The sequence below is a fragment of the Acipenser ruthenus genome, chromosome 48, assembly GCF_902713425.1.
Source record: "Acipenser ruthenus chromosome 48, fAciRut3.2 maternal haplotype, whole genome shotgun sequence".
Taxonomy (NCBI): Eukaryota; Metazoa; Chordata; class Actinopteri; order Acipenseriformes; family Acipenseridae; genus Acipenser; species Acipenser ruthenus.
The window spans coordinates 5,317,771-5,336,373 of NC_081236.1; the positions used below are offsets into that span (position 1 = coordinate 5,317,771).

The window sequence follows — 18,603 nt, forward strand, 5'->3', positions numbered from 1 at the left end:
CAGCAATGAGACACGCCAAGGAGAGCGCTGCTCTGTGAGACTCGAGGGGCAGCATTATCAAAGCGCTTCCTCCAGGCTTTAATTAACTGCTATTGATTTTAAAAAGGACAAGACATCATGTTAATGATACACAATAAAAAAACTAAACACACTGAGAGTGCTGAAGATGACAGGTAGCATCCTCTGACTGCTTGGTGACGTAAAAGTGAGAGAAAAGGTGCAAAGTTTAGGCACATAACATACAACAAATCTGACTCTCACTCTCGACGGGTCAGGCAGCATCCTCTGGCTGCTGGGCGTTTAGTGGAGCAAGAGACAGGAAGGGGACGAACAGGACAAAAGGACAGATCCTTCGCAACTCAGTGCAGCATCCTCAGGCAGCTAAGCTGGCATCTGGGTGGTGTGGAGAGCTTTAGAAAAGTGTCTCGGGTCCGTTTAGGAGAGACGAAAACAGAGAACCCCGCCCCCCCTCGGTCGGGGCGCGCTCGGCAGGTGGAGATTCGGCCCACTGCATGAGGGGGCTGAAATGGTCCTGGACCTGAAATGGAAGAGAGGAGATGGGACAGCAAGGTTGAGGCCTGGAAGGATTAGCACATAAGCAGCAGAAGAATAGGATGTGGCTGGGGGTCCCCTCAGGCCGGTGTGGAACAGCTGGGCAGCAGTGGTTGAGACGAGAGGCCGACCAGGACAGCCATGGGAGTGAGACTCACTTCCCCCCAAAAAGAGGACCCCCAGTTCCCCACATGAACCGCACCGTGGGATAGAAAAGAGATCTCCAAGCCGCACACATAGACAAAAGCCATAAGAAAAGACAAGAGATGTTAGTAAACAACCTATGCCTATAAGCCGTCCGCACTGTGGAGTGGAAACCCCCCCCCCCCGTGCTGGGAGGAAACCTCTGGTGGGCCTGGAGGAAAGGGCGCCCCCCCGGGCAAGCTAATGAGTGCTTGGTGAGCTGTGGCGATGTCTGCAGAGGATGATGTAATATAGAGTTCAATAGCTGAAGAGGTCCAGCGCCCCATAGACTTAATCAAGTGTTAATTGATTCCTGCCCTGGCCGCGGAGGTAGCTGCTCCAATCCGGAATTAATGGGGAGAGAAATAGTTTGAAGAAACCCCGATCCATGACAAGAGGGTGGATAGATGGGATGAGAACCAGTGTCTCGTAACTATACATCTGGAGCTGTCGATGAAGAGGGGATCTGGCGGAAGACATGGAATCCTGCAGGCAAGGTATCTGGACAGAGCAGAACTATGACACAGAAGAGAGTTAATTTTAGAAAATTGAACAAACTGACCTTGGCTTAATTGGTCCATTTTTGAAGATCTAATGTGGAGGATAAAGTGGTTTCCGGGGATTTGAGAGAGATCGGAGTGCTTGAGGCCTAGAGCTGGGAAGCTGGAAGTTGATGGAGTTGAGAATTCTGAACAGCGGAGAAATCCAAATTATTATTATTATTATTATTATATTTTATGCCTCTGAGCGTTAGGCATATCTCTGGAACAGACGAGAGAGAAGGAGAGGAGATAGATTGAAGGCAAAATTGAAGGCAAAATTGATACTGAATGCCCGCTAGGTAGCATCTAATAGAGGAGGGGGCTAAACGTAGAGACAGCCTGAGGTGAGTGATGAAGGCGAAGAGGTGCTGTAGGTTGTAAGAGGTATGAGAGATCCGATTTTGCTCGCAAAAGTGAGTAAATGAAGATCAGGCAGTCGAGTAGGAGGAACGGGAAGATGGGGCGAGAGCGTTCTCCATGAATCCACGTGCTGATTGAAGGAGGCCAGAGAGAGAGTTATTCAGTTGAATATTGTCTTGCTGAAGACGGTGATGGAGTGATGGGTGGATTGGGATGACTTTGAATGCGTCGGTAATGTTGGCTTTTGAGAGCCAAGCTCCTTGGCCTGCCGATTTGATAAATTCAATGGCATCGCAGAGTGTAATGTAATGAAGTGAGAATTGGTCCGCTGGGGTGAGTTTGTTGATGCTGCTAGTGGGGGTGTCTCGAGGAGCTGCCAGGTCAATTATAAGAAGTTTTTTCCCCCAAATTTTTTGAGTAGAGATGCCAATGGGGTTTATCCTGAAGACTGGAAAAGGAGGAGCTGCGAAGGGGCCAGACATGAAACCTTTCTCCAGCTCGGCCTTATTTAGAGATGAAACGGCTTGAGGGTCCAAAGTAGCAGACCGAAGATTGCTGCAGGTGAAAGAAGAAGTGAGACTTGATAATCCAGTAGAAAAACCGTGTTCGAGACCATTGAGGAGATAGTTGACAAATAACGGTCAGGATGAAGACTGAGGGCATCTGCCAGCACTGGAATTTTGACAGGGGATGACACGGATAGACTTGGCATGAGCATGTCCTCAGAAGGAGCAGGTATGCAGAAAACGCCAATTGATGTTATTAGAAAAGGATTCGTTGAAGTTATTGCATATTTGTCAGTTACCAGAAAATTGAATGGACCATCCAAGCTTGTCTGTAGAGGTGGATGGATCAGGAGGGGCTGAAGCATGAATAGGTGGGGGAGAGGAGGAAGGAGCGTGATTAGCTGTAGAAGGAAACGGATGAGAAAAGCATGCAGTGTTGGAGGAGCTAACTGCAGTCGCTTTTGGGCATAGATGGGTGGAGTGGCTTGTGGAAGCGCATACAACGCAAGCATACGCTCTAAGGCCCCTAAATATCCTGTGGAACAGGTCGGTGTCAGGTTTTGCCCAGTTACCAACTTTGTTGGTGGTGCCCAGTACTACTGCTGCTTTTGCGGAAAAGCTTTTATGCTAATCGTAGAACATGGTACCCCCATAGCGGACAGACAGTTCAATGATATAGGCCATGTAGTGGTCTAATTCTTCTCTTCTGTGGGGAAAAACACTGCATAAAACATCCTGGTAAGCAGAAAAGGCGAGTGCAAATTCCCCCATAGTATGATTCTTGAGGAGACGTGGATTGAAAGACTTAAGAGTTACAGACACGTCTCCACAGCTAACCGTTCTATGGTCAATAAGTTCAGAAGTAGCGATAAGAACAAGAATGAGATTAACGTCTTTACCTTCAATTATCTGTTTGCGTAGAGCTGGAGAAATGGTGATACGTCTGGAATCGATGGTATAGAGCACGTCTGCTGGAGTGGCTGAGGTTAGAGTAAACGTAAGGTTTGGGTCAATTACTTCAATGACAGAAGATGTAGAAGCTGTTGTAATAAGAGGAAGAGTCTTGTCAGGATGAGTTTCAGGAGCAGTGAGGCGTGTATTGAGGGATTTGATTGAATCCGAGACAGGCTGTAAGAGGGCTTTCATGTCATGAAGAAGGGAGGTTTTGAAAGCGTCGAGGTCGGCTGAAGTTGCTGGCTGAGACTGTCTGGGTTGAGAGCACGGGGCGTTGCCTGGAGAGACAGTATGAGCCTGCCTTGGCCGAGGAGGAGGGCCAAGGGTGGAGGCAGGAGATCCGGGTGGGATGCAGGGATGGGTGCGGCGTTTAGCAGAGGGAGACCTGGAGCTGATGTCCTGGCGGGGCTGCCTACTGGTGGAGCGATGAGAGGAAGCAGGCAAATCGAAAGCTGATACGTGAGGCTGCCTGGTCGGGAGGAGTGGGATTGTTGCCTGATTGAAAGGTAGATCAATGGCGAGCAGCAGAGGAGGGATAGGCACTTCAGTAGCTGAATGTTGTCGAGGGAGGGTGACACATTTCTTTTTTGAAGCAGGAAAAACAGGAGTTGGAGATTGTGTTGTAGTATATTTTAAATAATTCTTCTCTATCCGCTCCAGTGGGTAGTAGAATCCCATTTTCAAAAAGGGTTTTAAGGAGCTTCAGCTGCGTCCAGCTGCTGTAGGACAGCGTCTTAGGGGGTAGAGGAGTTGAAAGCTTAGGTCTTGCTAATGAAAAGCTTGGTTCTGGTGCCTGTGCTGAGAAGAGCGAGCCTAGCGCTGGGGCTGACCCGGTGAAAGCTCGTCACTGTCACCCGAGAAGAAGCCGAAAGCAGTTTCCATCTGGCTGGATCCTTCTGGCAGTGTGCCAGTTATTAAGCTCGAAACAAACAACAAAAGATTTTTTTTTTACATACAAACTACAACAAAAAAACGAAAAGAAAATAAAGATCCCTTTTTTACATACAAACTATAACGAAAAACGAGAAGAGAAAATAAAGATCAGTTTTTTTTGCTTTGGAACGGTAAGCGGGTTACCAGGTAAGCACGCAGTTTGGGAGTCTCCAAAAAAAACTGGGTTAAAGTAGAAAACAGAGAGAGATAGACAGGATGGGCAGCCAACAACATACGTGGAGCAGCGCTGGCCATGCCCTAATAATTGACGAGGCGAGCGCTGCATTGTGTGGTTGGCTGGAAATGCTAAATAAGGATGAACCGGGATCAGCTTCCACCCGGAAGAGATCGGAGGACGCTTCCCGGACAGGACACCACGGAGGGAAGGTAAGACTAAAGAAAATGATCAGAAAAAAGCAGCGCAAAGCGGGAGAGAGTCTTCTACTGCATCCCCCGATTTACGCCTAAAGGCTAACATTAAAAATCAATAAAAGGGATTCCACCACATTTCTTTAATACTCGTTCATTATTTTGTGTATCAGCTGCCACACAAAGCCGAGCACAGTGTGGTATACTGTACTAATGATGCTCCAGTCAGTCTGCCTCGACTGCACCTGAAACATCTTAAAAATACAAAGCCTCTAGAAGGTCACTGGTAAAAGTTAGTAAAGAATTGTGCTGCATAATATAACTAAGCTAAATCTGGGAGCACCAACTCTATAGAGGTGAATAGCAATTGCAACAGCTCCTTGAGAATGTATGAGAGGTCAAAGTGAGTAACAGGAAGTCATTTTATTCAGGTTTCCCCACATGCTGGTCATACTAAAGCTTCCACTGGAACAATAACAAAGCCAGATTGCAGCTGCACCAGTCACTGCTGCCAAGAGGGGGCAGCAAAGTGAAGGGTTCAAGACCTACAAGCAGAGAAGACAGCTCCACAGTTCTCGCTTGGTGTAGGTGCACACAATAGCCTGAGTGAATGGAGTCTCGTAGAAGCCACTCTGGGTGGGCTGGCACGTCAGTACATTCATGTAACTGGTGATGTTGGAAGTAACCTAGGCACAGCAGTGGATAAATGCAAAAACCCATTTGTTCTCCCCATTAAAGCCAACGTTGGGTTTCCTATAGAGTGGGAGCTGCAATCCAGAGAAGTACAAACAGGTACACAAAAGTGGACTCTCCCAGGAGCATTATGGGTACAAGCTGCAGTGGTCCATATATTTGTAGTATTATCCTTCGTATAAAGAAATGCAGTTTCTGGGTGACCATTTACAATATCCTGACAGTGTGTCCTTTACAATGAGAGGCTTGCTTTAGATGCCACTTACCATGGGCATAAACCTGCAGTCGAGCAGCCCGGATTGGAACTGCACAGTGTTATAGCTGCAGCCCGGATTGGAACTGCACAGTGTTATAGCTGCAGCCCGGATTGGAACTGCACAGTGTTATAGCTGCAGCCCGGATTGGAACTGCACAGTGTTATAGCTGCAGCCCGGATTGGAACTGCACAGTGTTATAGCTGCAGCTCGCATTGGAACTGCACAGTGTTATAGCTGCAGCTCGGATTGGAACTGCACAGTGTTATAGCTGCAGCCCGGATTGGAACTGCACAGTGTTATAGCTGCAGCCCGGATTGGAACTGCACAGTGTTATAGCTGCAGCTCAGATTGGAACTGCACAGTGTTATAGCTGCAGCCTGGATTGGAACTGCACAGTGTTATAGCTGCAGCTTGGATTGGAACTGCACAGTGTTATAGCTGCAGCCCAAATTGGAACTGCACAGTGTTATAGCTGCAGCTCTCATTGGAACTGCACAGTGTTATAGCTGCAGCTCGCATTGGAACTGCACAGTGTTATAGCTGCTGGTGGACAGAGAGCAGCTTCCCAATGAAAGCCTTTGGGGTCCAGGGGAAGAGCCTGCCCAATGTTCAGCAGACTACAGTCCCAGCTACAGGGAGAGAGTGAAACATTTCACACCCCTTCACAAGGAACACAATTCAGTCAGTGTGAGGCTGGCTCTAGTGGAAATTAACAGGACTATTCATATATAGAGAGATCTTAATGTCAGACCTCAAATTAACATTGATATACCCTCCTTCTGCACATGGATTCAGGATGTTCAGATATCATCTTATACTGTGCTGGTACCTGTGCAGCACATCACATGGTGCAACTGCAGCTAGATGATTGGAGAGAGTCTGAACTGCAGCACTGCCAGATATTGAAAGATCATTGGAGAGAGTCTGAACTGCAGCACAGGCAAGAGTTGCAAACGAGGTAGCAGCAACAACTTCAGCTATTGCACTATTTAAATACTTACACATCTCAAATGAAAGAAAGAAATCAAATTGAATGATTTAAACCCACCAATGTTGAGATCAAATAAACCCCATAGTTTTTTTTACAGGTATTGATGCTAGAAATGTATTTAGGGGGTTTTACAGACAGACACCCCCCCCCCCACCCCACCCCACCCCAACCCAACCATTAAATTGTAGTTATCACTTTCATTTCAAAGCAGAAGCGACTCCTTTAATAATGTAAATACAGTCATGCAGAAAGATTGTCATAAAGTGCCCAGCATTAAATACTTTGTTTCATTATACAGAAGCTTTAAGATTAGAGGCTTGTTAACAGGTCGCAATCTCGTTTGTACGTTCTGCTTGTAAGGCTTGGCCAATTTAGTTGTTCAACAGAGAAGAAAAAATCAAATTAAGTCCGTTTTACTACAACACGTTGTGATTGAGATGCAATGAAGTTTTATAAATGCAGGAGTCAACATTGCCAAGAAGTGATGAAGACATTGATCAACATCTGTATATCTAGAACACAGACAGCGTCCAACTAACCGCACGACTGAAGCCACAGAGGGACTACAGCACAGAACCAGCAACACACTGCGAGTCACCATTATAAATCAGGCCCATACTATACAAATACGATATGCAATACAGGAACCTAGACGGAGCACTCTATTGTATTAAACAGATGTACACTATAAAGACTGTGTTTCAATGCAGTACATATGCAACCCATTAATATACCTTCCTCTGGTACCGCAAGAGGCACCCAGCAAAACGCCAGTACAACACCGCTCCAGAAATAGGCCATGACGTAAACAGGATGATACGTGCTGAGCCCCGTCCAGAGGCTTTTATTAGCAATTCAAACTACTGAACTGACCAGGCGAGGTGACCGCTAACACCAGCGAGAGCTCCGCACTGCCTCACTGCCAGCGAGTGCGCTGCACTGCCGCACTCCACACGCGCGTTCCTGAGAAACGAACGCGCTCTATGTTTCCAATGTATTCCGAAAAATAAGTCAAGTTTTCAACTGTGTACGTGTCCATCACAATTAAGCTCTCATTACTGTCGTTGTATATTTATAAATACTAAAAGAAACGAAGTCAATTCAATGACAGACATGTCCTATATTGAGAGCTGCTAGTTCGTTTCAGTATTTTTAATGTGTACGTGATCGTATAACAGTTCTGGCAACAAATATCTGGATCCGCTGAACATGTAATGTAGCGACAGCCACAGATACTCGTAGGAGCATTTACATTCATCATTGTTTATTAATGCGATTACTGTAACAATACATTATGAATAATTCAAGATTAAAAAAAAAACCTGCGCATTTAAAAACACAACAATTGATGCACATTATTGAGCGCGCTGAGCTCTGCAGTACACGTGGAATTTAGAAGCGTCAACGCGCACGACAGTCACAGGTGTTAGTGGTCATTTCTTGTTAATGAATTAGTGTGAATATCTCTATAAAAGCTCTCGGGCGGCGGTGGAATAGTATCGTCCTGTTTTCACGATGGAGTTATTTCTGAGCAGTGTTTTGTTGGCCCTTTGCTGTATTCCCTTTGCAGCAACACAGGACGGTATAGTATCAAGAACCTATTGTGGGGTTAGGGGGGCACCCGGTCTCTGTGTACTAGATAAACACATGCTGGCCAGTTCATTTGTTAAGTGATCATTATGGCTTCTGCGTTTATGTAATTGTTTTTTAAGAAGTGGTATTTTTGCTGCATAGTTGGTATTTTCTAACCCCCAGTACAATGTTGCTGGTCAGTTCATTGCGCAGTGTATAAACTGCTGGTGACGGTGGAGTTTTCTATTTATATAAAAACACTCTAAACCACGAGGCGTTTAGTCACGAGTTGTATTAAACTGCACAAGTAAACCTACTATGAATAAGTATGTATACATACATAAGATCTAATGCATTGCTTAATTACAAGTAGCTATAAAGTTTGTACACCTTGTATCTAGTTTTGCACTAAAAGGACAAGTTTAGTTTCTACCTGTGTTTGTAACACTCAATTACAATAAAATTATTAGTTCTGTGTTGGATGTTCTTAATGAAGACTCTGGGCTTTTTTTTTTGATTGCTCAATTGTGGATAGTTAAAACCGTTTGATTTCTCTTTCATTTGGGATGTGTAAGTATTTAAATAATGCAATAGCTGAAGTTGCTGCTACAGTTGCTGCTACCTTGTTTGCAACTGTTGCCTGTGCTGCAGTTCAGACTCTCTCCAATCATCTAGCTGCAGTTGCACCATGTGATGTGCTGCACAGGTACCAGTGCAGTATATGATGACATCTGAACATCCTTAATATGCAAAGGGAGTATATCGATGTAAATTTGAGGTCTGACGTTAAGACCACATATATATAATGAATAGTCTTAATTGCCAGCCTCACACTGACTGAATTGTGTTCCTTGTGAAGGGGTGTGAAATGTTTCAATCTCTCCCCTGTAGCTGGGACTGTAGTCTGTGGTGTGGACTCTGTCAGTGTGAGAGTGTTGCTGAACATTGGGCAGGCTCTTCCCCTGGACCCCAAAGGCTTTCTATTGGGAAGCTGCTCTCCGTCCCCTGGCAGCTACAACACTGTGCAGTTCCAATCTGGGCTGCTTGACTGCAGGTTTATGCGCATGGTAAGTGGCCGCTCATTCTCTCTAGTATTTCCAGTTCAGGCCCCCATTCATTTCTTTTCCACATGAAGATGGTTTCTCCTTTCATCCCTCTGGCTTCCCAGCTTTATGTTCTGTAACGGGATCACTGTCGGGATATTGGAACTGGTCATCTAGAAACTACGTTTATTTACACTTGGGGTAATACTACAAATATATGGACCACTGCAGCTGTACCCATAATGCTCCTGGCAATGACCACTTTGCCTGCCTGTATGCAGCTTCCACTCCATAGGAAACACTGTTGGCTTTTAATGGGGAGAACAAATGGGATTTTGCTTTTAAACTGCTGTGGTCTTTCATCCATTTCTTTGCCCAGGTTACTTCCAGCATCATCAGTTACATAAATGTGCTGACGTACCAGCCCACCCAGAGTGGCTTCTACCAGACTCCATTCACTCAGGCTATTGTGTGCACCTACACCAAGTGAGTACTGAGGAGCTGTCTTCTCTACTTGTAGGTCTTGAACCCTTCCTTTTGCTGCCCCCTCTTGGCAGCAGTGAATGGTGCAGCTGCAAGCTGACTTAGTTTTTGTTCCAGTGGGAACTGTAGCATGACCAGCATGTGGAGAAACCTGATTTAAAATGACCGCCTAATGAGTGGCTTTTACTCCCTTTGACCTCTCATGCATTCAAGGAGCTGTTTCAATTGCTACTCGCCTCTATAGAGTTGGTGCTCTCAATAGGTTTAGTTTCATTTCATAAAGGCATTCCTCTGCTGATTTACAAACTGTTTTGATTTGTTGCTGCTCTAACCAAAGCTCTCTGTCTTCTCCAGACTTTCTGGCTGGACTCCTCCAGTGTATAACCCTGCACTTGGGGATGCTTCTGGGTTTGGGAAGCTGGAGTTTACAATGGGGATTATGAATGGTGAGTTTGCTGTTCTGCAATGTACCCTTGGTCTATTGGTTTAGAAAGGCATCCAGTGCAACACTAACCTGGCAGGGGCAGCAGCCTGTGCTGCTCATTGGGTCATTTCCTCCAGTCCAGTAGAACATGTTCAGCTAACTCCTCTGGTGCTGGTCAATGCTGCTCTGTCCTGGCTAGTGAGGAGTTGGGTGGATTACTGTTCTCATGCTCCCCTCCTTTGTCTCAGAGGAATTCTCAGCCCCCCGCACCTCCAGTCTGTTCTTCCTGGGGTCCCCCATCAACATCGCAGCCGCAGTGAAGCAGCAATTCCACATGCCGCTGATGGTCTACATGGAAGAGTGTGTCGCTGCCAGCACTCCACAGCTGAGCCCTTCAAGCCAGACCTACCCGCTCATCGCCAACCATGGGTAGATATTCACTGGAAGCTGTATAGGAAATGCACTGTTTAAATCTGAATGTTTAGCACTTGGGAGCACAGCAGTCCTGCTTGCAAACTGCCACCTTTTTACAAGGGGCGCTCGGAAAAGGGGTGCAGTATGCTTGTGCACTTGTCCTTGTAATACTACCTTGGTCTCAGACCCTAGTGGTCCCCAGTCCTGGTATGTGCCTGCTCTTGCTCCGTGCTCTCGTTTCTCCCTGCAGATGCTTTGTAGATGGCCAGGCTGCTAGCTCCAGGTTTCTGCCCAGAGTCCAGACTTCCGAGATCCGTCTGGTTGTCCATGCCTTCAAGTTTACACAACTGAACACAGATGTGAGTATCTGATGGGTTAATGTGGATTGTATTGGAGGGCACAGGGCAGCTAGTTACCATGATTTTATGCCTGGTGTGTTTTTCTTGGTGAGTCTGATGCTGTGCTTGGTGGTGTGTGTAATGCTTTTGTAAGTACACTTCCAAGGTCCTAGAGCAATGTTCATGATCTGAATGCACCTGAAGCAAATGCTCAGTGGGTGTTGCTTTTTATTTTAAAAGACATTATTTATCCTAGGTCTATATCCATTGTCAGTTGCTGGCCTGGGACCCTGCCCAGCTCAGTAACCCCACCAAGAAAGCTTGTTCATTCAACCAGAGAACCAGGAGGTAAGGACTGGACCCTGCTGAGGCTGTTCTCTGTTCAAGGGGAGTGCACGGTTGTGAGGTCCAGTTAACGAACACCACAGGGACTCGGACTAGTGTCTTTTGATCTGCACAACATCAGTTCTGTGCCTCCTTACAGTTGTGTGGAGAAATTCATTGAAATGCACTTTCACTGTCCCCAGGAACTGGGATAACGAGGCGTGTGTGCAAGTCCCTGGGGAGCCACTTGTGCTAAAGAGTCCTAAAAAAAATCTAAATCTATATTGAACTTTTTTGTGCATGGATGGTTCACTCCTGCATTTCTACACGTTCATGTAGTGGGTGTAAGTCATTGGACAGATTCATTCTACTGCTCTATCCAGTAGAAGTCTATTGCACTGTTCTTGGGTTCAGTGTCCTGCTCTTGTTTTGCAGCTGGGAGCTCCTGGATAACCCTGGTCAGAGCTCTGTGTGCAGCTGCTGTACCTCCAGCTGCAATATGAGGAAGAGGAGGGACACGGGTAAATGCTGCTATTTTTATATGCTGTAAATGCACAGGTAGCTTTGGGCTTTAATTGGGTTATTATGCAATGGTGACTGACTAGTTGTATGGCAGCCAACAAATGATGCTCAAATAGGGGTGCAGCGCCTCCTGTATTGGTTACCAAAGTCCTGCTCCCCCTCCCAGCCAGAGAGGCTGCTTGTTCTCTTGCTGGTACTCTGCTCAATGGCCTGTTGGCCACAAAGCTGTCTTGCTTCTCTTGGGTTGTTTCATCTAGCCTCAGTCTGCCCCCTGCTGTAGTGACTGGTACTGCATGAGGCATTGCTGTAAAGCAGCAGGTCCCGTTTCAAACCAGGCTCCCCTTTTCTCCTGAGCAGCTGAAAAGGGACTGAGACACACTGCAGTGCTGGGACCCCTGAGGATCCTTCCTGAAGAGCTGTCTGCTGGAAGCCAGGAATTCTACCAGAGGAGCCCTGCTCGATCACTAGAGGGTGAGTTGAGCCTGCAGTCTACAATCCTTTGTACACGTGGCTTGTATGTATAAACATGGCCCTGACTTCAATCCTTCAGCAGAAAGTGTACTGTAAAGATGAAGATGTGTTTTACTAGTTCTGCCAAAACCTTCAAATGTTTCTATTATTGGAAAACAGGGACTTTGCCCACCCCTACCAACAGGGTCCCAAGTGTGCCTCCCTGTAGGTCCTGAAGCAACAGACTCCTATTGAAGCTGCTCCTGGGCACTGTAAAGACCACGCCTGCACTGGAAACCCTTCCTGTTCCTAATCCCTTCTGCTCTCCTCTCCCAGAACCAAAGCAGGCTCTGGCCTGGCTGCCTGTCCTGGCTGCTCCCTTGCTCCTGATGGTTGTCCTGGGAGCCCTGTCTCTGGGCTACTACATGTGCGTGTGGCATCATCCCAGACTCTGCTCCAAGTCCAGCAGTGAGCTTCTCATTCCTGCACCCCACTGATTGAAATGCACACAGCAGTTGGCACAGTTTCCATCAGCTCGCCAGCACAGCAATACTGATTTCATCTTTTGTATGCTGATAAATAAAATGTCTGCATGAGAAATCTCCTCTGGTCTGTCTGATTTCTGCCATGGAGTAACTTTCTTAAATGTGTGTGGATGTTTTAAGGGTATTTAACCTCTTTCTGCTGGATAAATGATCATACTGCAGAACTGAGTAACAGGATTGGTACATGGCTTCTGTAGCAACCCTTTCAAAAACAAGTAGAGTACAGTGCCTTGCATAAGTAGTCGCCCCCCTTGGACTTTTCCACATTTTGTAGTGTTACAACCTAGAATTTAAAACTTGATTTAATTGGGATTTTTACCATTTGATTTACACAATATAATTAACACTTTGAAGATTCAATTTTTTTTTTTTTTTTTTTATGGTGACACAAGTGAATTAAACAAAGGCATTTGTTACTTGAATAAGTATTCACCCCGAGTCAGTACTTGGTAGAAGCACCTTTGGCAGCAATTGCAGCTGTGAGTCTTTTTGGCTCTACCAGCTTTGCACATCTGGATCCTGCAATTTTTGCCCATTCTTCTTGGCAAAATTGCTCAAGCTCTGTCAAGATGGTTAGGGACCACTGGTGAACAGCAATTTTCAAGTCTTGCCACAGATTCACAATTGGATTTTGGTCTGGGCTTTCACTGGGCCATTCCAAGACATTCAGGTTCTTGTTTTTAAACCACTCCAGTGTAGCTTTGGCTGTGTGTTTAGGGTCATTGTCCTGATGGAAGGTGAACCTCCGTCCCAGGTCTCTTGCAGACTGAAACAGGTTTTCCTCTAGAATTTCCCTGTATTTGGCTCCATCCGTCTTGCCCTCAATCCTGACCAGTTTCCCACTCCCTGCCAGTGAAAAGCATCCCCATAACATGGTACTGCCACCACCATGCTTCACCATGGGGATGGTGTTCTCAGGGTGATGAGCAGTGTTGGCTTTGCACCATACATGGTGTTTTGCGCTAATGCGATTGTAATTGGCCCGGATAAGGGCGTCTGCTAAGAAATAAATAATAATAATAATAATGCTAAAAAGTTCAATTTTGGTTTTATCAGAACAGAGATCCTTTTTCCACATGTTTGCTGTGTCTCCCACATGCCTTTTGGCAATATCCAAACGGGATTTGATATGTTTTTTTTTCAGCAATGGCTTTCTTCTTGCCACACTTCCATAAAGCCCAGCTTTGTGGAGCGTCCGGATTATAGTTGTCCCATGAATGGTTTCTCCCATCTCAGCTGTGGATCTCTCCAGCTCATTCAGAGTTTTCCATTGGCCTCTTGGTTGCTTCTCTGACTAATGCCCTCCTTACCTGGTCACTGAGTTTTTTGGTGGACGCCCTACTCTAGGCAGAGTCGTGGTTGTGCTTTATTCTTTCTATTTTTTAATAATGGAGTTAGCGGTGCACTGGGGGATGTTCAAAGTTTGGGATATTTTTTTATAACCCAACCCTGATTGGTGCTTCTCCAGAACTTTATCCCGGACTTGTTTTGATAGCTCCTTGGTCTTCATGATGCTGTTTGTTTAGATATGCTCTCTAACAAACTCTGGGGCCTTCCAGAAACAGGTGTATTTAATCTGAGATCATGTGACACTTGAATTGCACACAGGTGGACTCCATTCAACTAATTATGTGACTTCTGAAGGCAATTGGTTGCACCAGAGCTTATTTAGGGGTGTCACAGCAAAGGGGGTGAATACTTATGCAATCAAGACTTTTCAGTTTTTTATTTGTAAATAATTTTGACATTACGGACTATTTTGCGTAGATCAGTGACAAAAAATCCTAATTAAATCCATTTTAATTCCAGGTTGTAACACTACAAAATGTGGAAAAGTCCAAGGGGGGTGAATACTATGCAAGGCACTGTAGTTCTATATTTCTCACAATTAAACTAAAGTAGTTTTGGAAGATCATTAAACCTAGGTTTATAAAACTCTGGTTTCTTGACAAGTTTTGGCTCCAGGTTTTTATTTTGGGATAATATTTAGTTTCTGGTTGCCAGAATGTAAAGGTCCTTCTAACTAAATGTTTGTTTCCTGCCCAGAAGATTTTGAACCTAAAACTTGGTATAAATCACCATGCTTAACTTGTGTTTTTGTGAAACTATAGCTTCAGAAAATAAACTTTAGTTACCTACAGATTAGGAAATTCCGTTTAGCATAACCAAGTCTAATCTTCAATTTCTTTTTAATTGCAGCTTGAGTTTGGAGTTATATTTTCATGTCTACAAATTATATATTTTCCCCATAATAAAGCATGGCTCTATTTATTTTGTAGCCTGAACTATTTTAACATAACTACTTTTGCAAACAGACAACAAATGGGGGTGCGGGGGGCGGGGGGCGGGGGGCGGGGGGGTGGGGGGGATTGTGTGAAATTTTCCCATCTTGAAAAGCATTCAATTGGATTTAGCTGTCCAGCACAGTAGAGCAGTCACACTGGCCAGCAATATCAGTGTTGATGCATTCGGCAAGTGTTGGGTGACCACGTTTGTAAGGAAATGTGATAGTCCATAGTAATACATTGTTATGTATGGTACATTCAATGGAGAGATATTGAGCACAGAGTTTAGGTGGGGTATTTTGGAATGCAGTCTGACTAGATTGAGAGCAGATATGACCATTTGTGGGCATTTGTGGAAAGGGTCTCTGTTCTGCTCTGTTTTGGTTGCTAGCATGGGGGGATGGGAGAATCTCAAAGAATCTACAGACGCAAAGGAATGTGGGAGAACGTACACAGGTTTAAGTGGGCAGGGTCTCAAATGATGCCATTATAGGGGAGGGTTCTATGTTATTAAAAAGTGATTGCAGCCATTATCTGGGGCACAGATTCCATCCGCTGTGACCCAGAGCATTTGTCTATGCTCTCTTCAAATATTTCTATTCTTGTATTACACCAATAAACATATTTTTGGCTTCACTGATATTGTTTTTCAGGTTTCATCAATTTTTCCCTACATGTTGGTAATGTGTTAGCAGCCCCTGTTCACATGATCTGCTGAAACAATGGATTGTGCAGGTAAGAACTGGGATTGTATGGATTGTATTCCATTGGTTATTGCATCACCATCATTCCATATGATGTCATAGCCTGTTTGTTCAAACTGCAAATATACGGTAAGTTTCAGCCTCTTAAGTTGACAGATTGTAGCTTACAGTCATTTTCCATAGTGTTGGTTCAAATCGGACCGGAGTGGACATGGATTCTTTAAACAACTCCAGTCTTCTGTCTACACCTCTGCTGGGTTCAAACAGCTGGAGTGTCAGCAGAGTGTTTGCTGTAGAGGAGCTGGGATTCAAACCCCATTTCAGCACTATTACCTCAGGAAGCACCTTGAATCTCTTTCTTCAGTGCTAGCAGCAGGGCTCATTTGTGCCGGATTCAACCGCATCACAGATCCCATACCTTTCTGTCTGACAGGCGAGAATTATACAGTTTGCAAATGATGAGCTGTATCAATTAATCTTTTTACAAGAAAAAAACTCTATATACTTAACAAAAAATAAATAAAACTTTTTCTGTTTCATGACAAGAATACTTTACTCACATTTTTACAACCCAGATGGTGAAACCCTTAACAAACAAACGCAGTGGACACAGATTTTTTTTAACAATCTTCAGTAGGTTGAGCTTTATCAAATGTAATCAATATTAGAACATTATCTTGTTTAAATAATCCTAGGGAAATGGCACAACTGGGCTTACAGGGGATTTGATACACATTGAAAAAAAAGACTCCACTTCCATAATAATAATAATAATAATAATAATAAACATTTATATAGTGCAATTCATGTACAATACAATTCAAAGCGCTTTACATACAGAAAAAAATACAATAATACAAATGTATTGTATTAAACAGATGTACACTATAAAGACTCTGTTTCAATGCAGTACATACACAACGAGACCAGTTACTATACCTTCCACCAAGAGGCACCCAGTAAAACACCAGTACAACACCGCTCCAGAAAGAAGCCATGACGCAAACAGGATGATACTCGCCGAGCCCCGTCCAGAGGCTTTTATTATCAATTCACTGGCTGCCTACGAGGGCTTGAGAGGAGGCACAATTGGGAGTGAGATATTGAGAGTGAGACAAGTTGAGAGGATTTCTTAGGTTGCTTACGAGGCTTGAGAGGGGGCAAGATTTTGAGAGTTGAAGAGTGAGACCAGTTTGAGAGGGATGGCGAGATTGAGGGATGGAGTTTGGGAATGGTGCTTAGTAACATTGAGGTTAGATATTGATAGCAGGACGAGAAGGGTAGACGAAGAGTTTTCCCTTCTCGTCGGGTCAGGCAGCATCCTCTGGCTGCTGGGTGACGTAGCGAGGGAGACACGAGAAGAGCAAAGGATTAGATATAAACACTTTCCGCCGGGTCAGGCAGCATCCTCCGACTGCTGGGTGACGTAAAAGTGAGAGAAAAGGTGCAAAGTTTAGACACATAACATACAACAAATCTGACTCTCACTCCCGACGGGTCAGGCAGCATCCTCCGACTGCTGGGTGACGTAAAAGTGAGAGAGAAAGAGCAAAGTTTAGACACATAACATACAACAAATCTGACTCTCACTCCCGACGGGTCAGGCAGCATCCTCCGACTGCTGTGTGACGTAAAAGTGAGAGAGAAAGAGCAAAGTTTAGACACATAACATACAACAAATCTGACTCTCACTCCCGACGGGTCAGACAGCATCCTCTGGCTGCTGGGCGTTTAGTGGAGCAAGAGACAGGAAGGGGACGAACAGGACAAAAGGACAGATCCTTCACAACTCAGTGCAGCATGCTCAGGCAGCTAAGCTGGCATCTGGGTGGCGTGGAGAGCTTTGGAAAAGTGGGACAGCAAGGTTGAGGCCTGGAAGGATTAGCGCATAAGCAGCAGAAGAATAGGATGTGGCCGTGGGGTCCCCTCAGGCCGGCGAGGAAAAGCCGGTTCGGCAGTGGTTGAGACGAGAGGCCGACCTGGACAGCCGGGGGAGTGAGACTCACTTCCCCCACAAAAGAGGACCCCCGGTTCCCCGCAAGAACCGCACCGTGGGATAGAAAAGAGATCGCAGAGCCACACACTTAGACAAAAGCTAGAAGAAAAGACAAGAGATGTTAGTAAACAACCTATGCCTATAAGCCAAGAGGAACCCCCCCCCCTCTGGTGGGCCTGGCGGAGAGGTTGCGGAACTTCTGGATCTGCAGGCGAGAGAGAGCATCGGCAGCGTTATTAAGAGACCCTGGGAAATGGCGCGCTTGAATGATGACATTATTGGATACTGATGTCCAAACTAGACGAAGGTGGAGCTGCATAATGATAGGAGAAGATGAACGGCCTTTGTTAATAATGTGAACTGTAGCGGAATTGTCGCTGTGGAAAAGAACGGATTTTCTTGGCCAGTCGTGGCTCCAGAGCAGGGCAGCTATCACAATGGGGTACAGTTCCAGCAAAGAGGAGGATTTTAGTTGCAGAGGAAGAGAACCGATTTCATTGGGCCAAGTGCTACAGAACCACTGGGACCCAAATATACTGCCAAAGGCTAGATGGGAGGCATTGGTGAATAGGTGTAAATCGGGGGCGGAGATGAGGTCATCATAGAAGAGGGAAAGGCCGTTCCAGTTGTTTAAGAGTAAACTTCACATCTCGATATCCTTACTAGCTTCATCTGGGATGAAGTTTGAGGCGTCCAGGGAGTTAGAGGTAGTAGACAAGGCAAGAAGACGAGAGATGAAGGTGCGCCATTGAGAGATGATGAGAACGGTGAAATTGAAATGGCCGAGGAGCGAAAGAAGGTTGCGCTTTGATATTGATTTTGAGACTTGGAATGAGGAGATCAGTTGGCGGATGCGATCGAGCTTTGAGAGAGGAAGGCGTGCTTCGAACTTGATGGTATCGAGAGTAATGTCTAAGAAATCGAGGCAGGTGGTGGGGCCAATGGTCTTTTCTGAAGAGAGAGGGACCCCGAGGGTGGTGAAAAGAGATCTGAGGCAGTTGATGCTCTGGGCAGGAGGATGAGACGGAGGAGATACGAGCAGGAAGTCGTCGAGGAGATAGAGAAGAAATGGAACTTGATATGAGTTTAGCAATATCCAGCAGACGGCCTCAGATAGAGAACCAAAGATTTATGGACTGCTACGTCATCCGAAAGTTAAAAGG

General features: G+C 45.4%; 1 protein-coding gene across 1 annotated transcript; it reads left to right on the top strand.

Moving 5' to 3' along the window:
- Window positions 1-7,832: 7,832 nt before the first annotated feature.
- LOC117407814 (zona pellucida sperm-binding protein 3-like) lies at window positions 7,833-12,510 on the top strand. Its single transcript, XM_034920016.2, has 10 exons — window positions 7,833-7,922; window positions 8,804-8,979; window positions 9,335-9,441; window positions 9,793-9,884; window positions 10,111-10,291; window positions 10,527-10,635; window positions 10,871-10,962; window positions 11,374-11,459; window positions 11,818-11,931; window positions 12,247-12,510. The coding sequence occupies exons 1-10, from the start codon at window positions 7,856-7,858 to the stop codon at window positions 12,405-12,407; spliced, it is 1,185 nt and encodes a 394-aa protein (XP_034775907.2). The 5' UTR covers window positions 7,833-7,855; the 3' UTR covers window positions 12,408-12,510.
- The last annotated feature ends 6,093 nt before the right edge of the window (window positions 12,511-18,603 follow it).

What these genes read in the sequence shown, in the direction of transcription:
- LOC117407814 (XM_034920016.2), top strand. Translation starts at nt 7,856, where the DNA reads ATGGAGTTATTTCTGAGCAGTGTTTTGTTGGCCCTTTGCTGTATTCCC. An exon ending in ACTGCAGGTTTATGCGCATG is followed by an intron (nt 8,980 to 9,334) that starts GTAAGTGGCCGC and finishes TTCTTTGCCCAG; the next exon opens with GTTACTTCCAGCATCATCAG. An exon ending in ATTGTGTGCACCTACACCAA is followed by an intron (nt 9,442 to 9,792) that starts GTGAGTACTGAG and finishes TGTCTTCTCCAG; the next exon opens with ACTTTCTGGCTGGACTCCTC.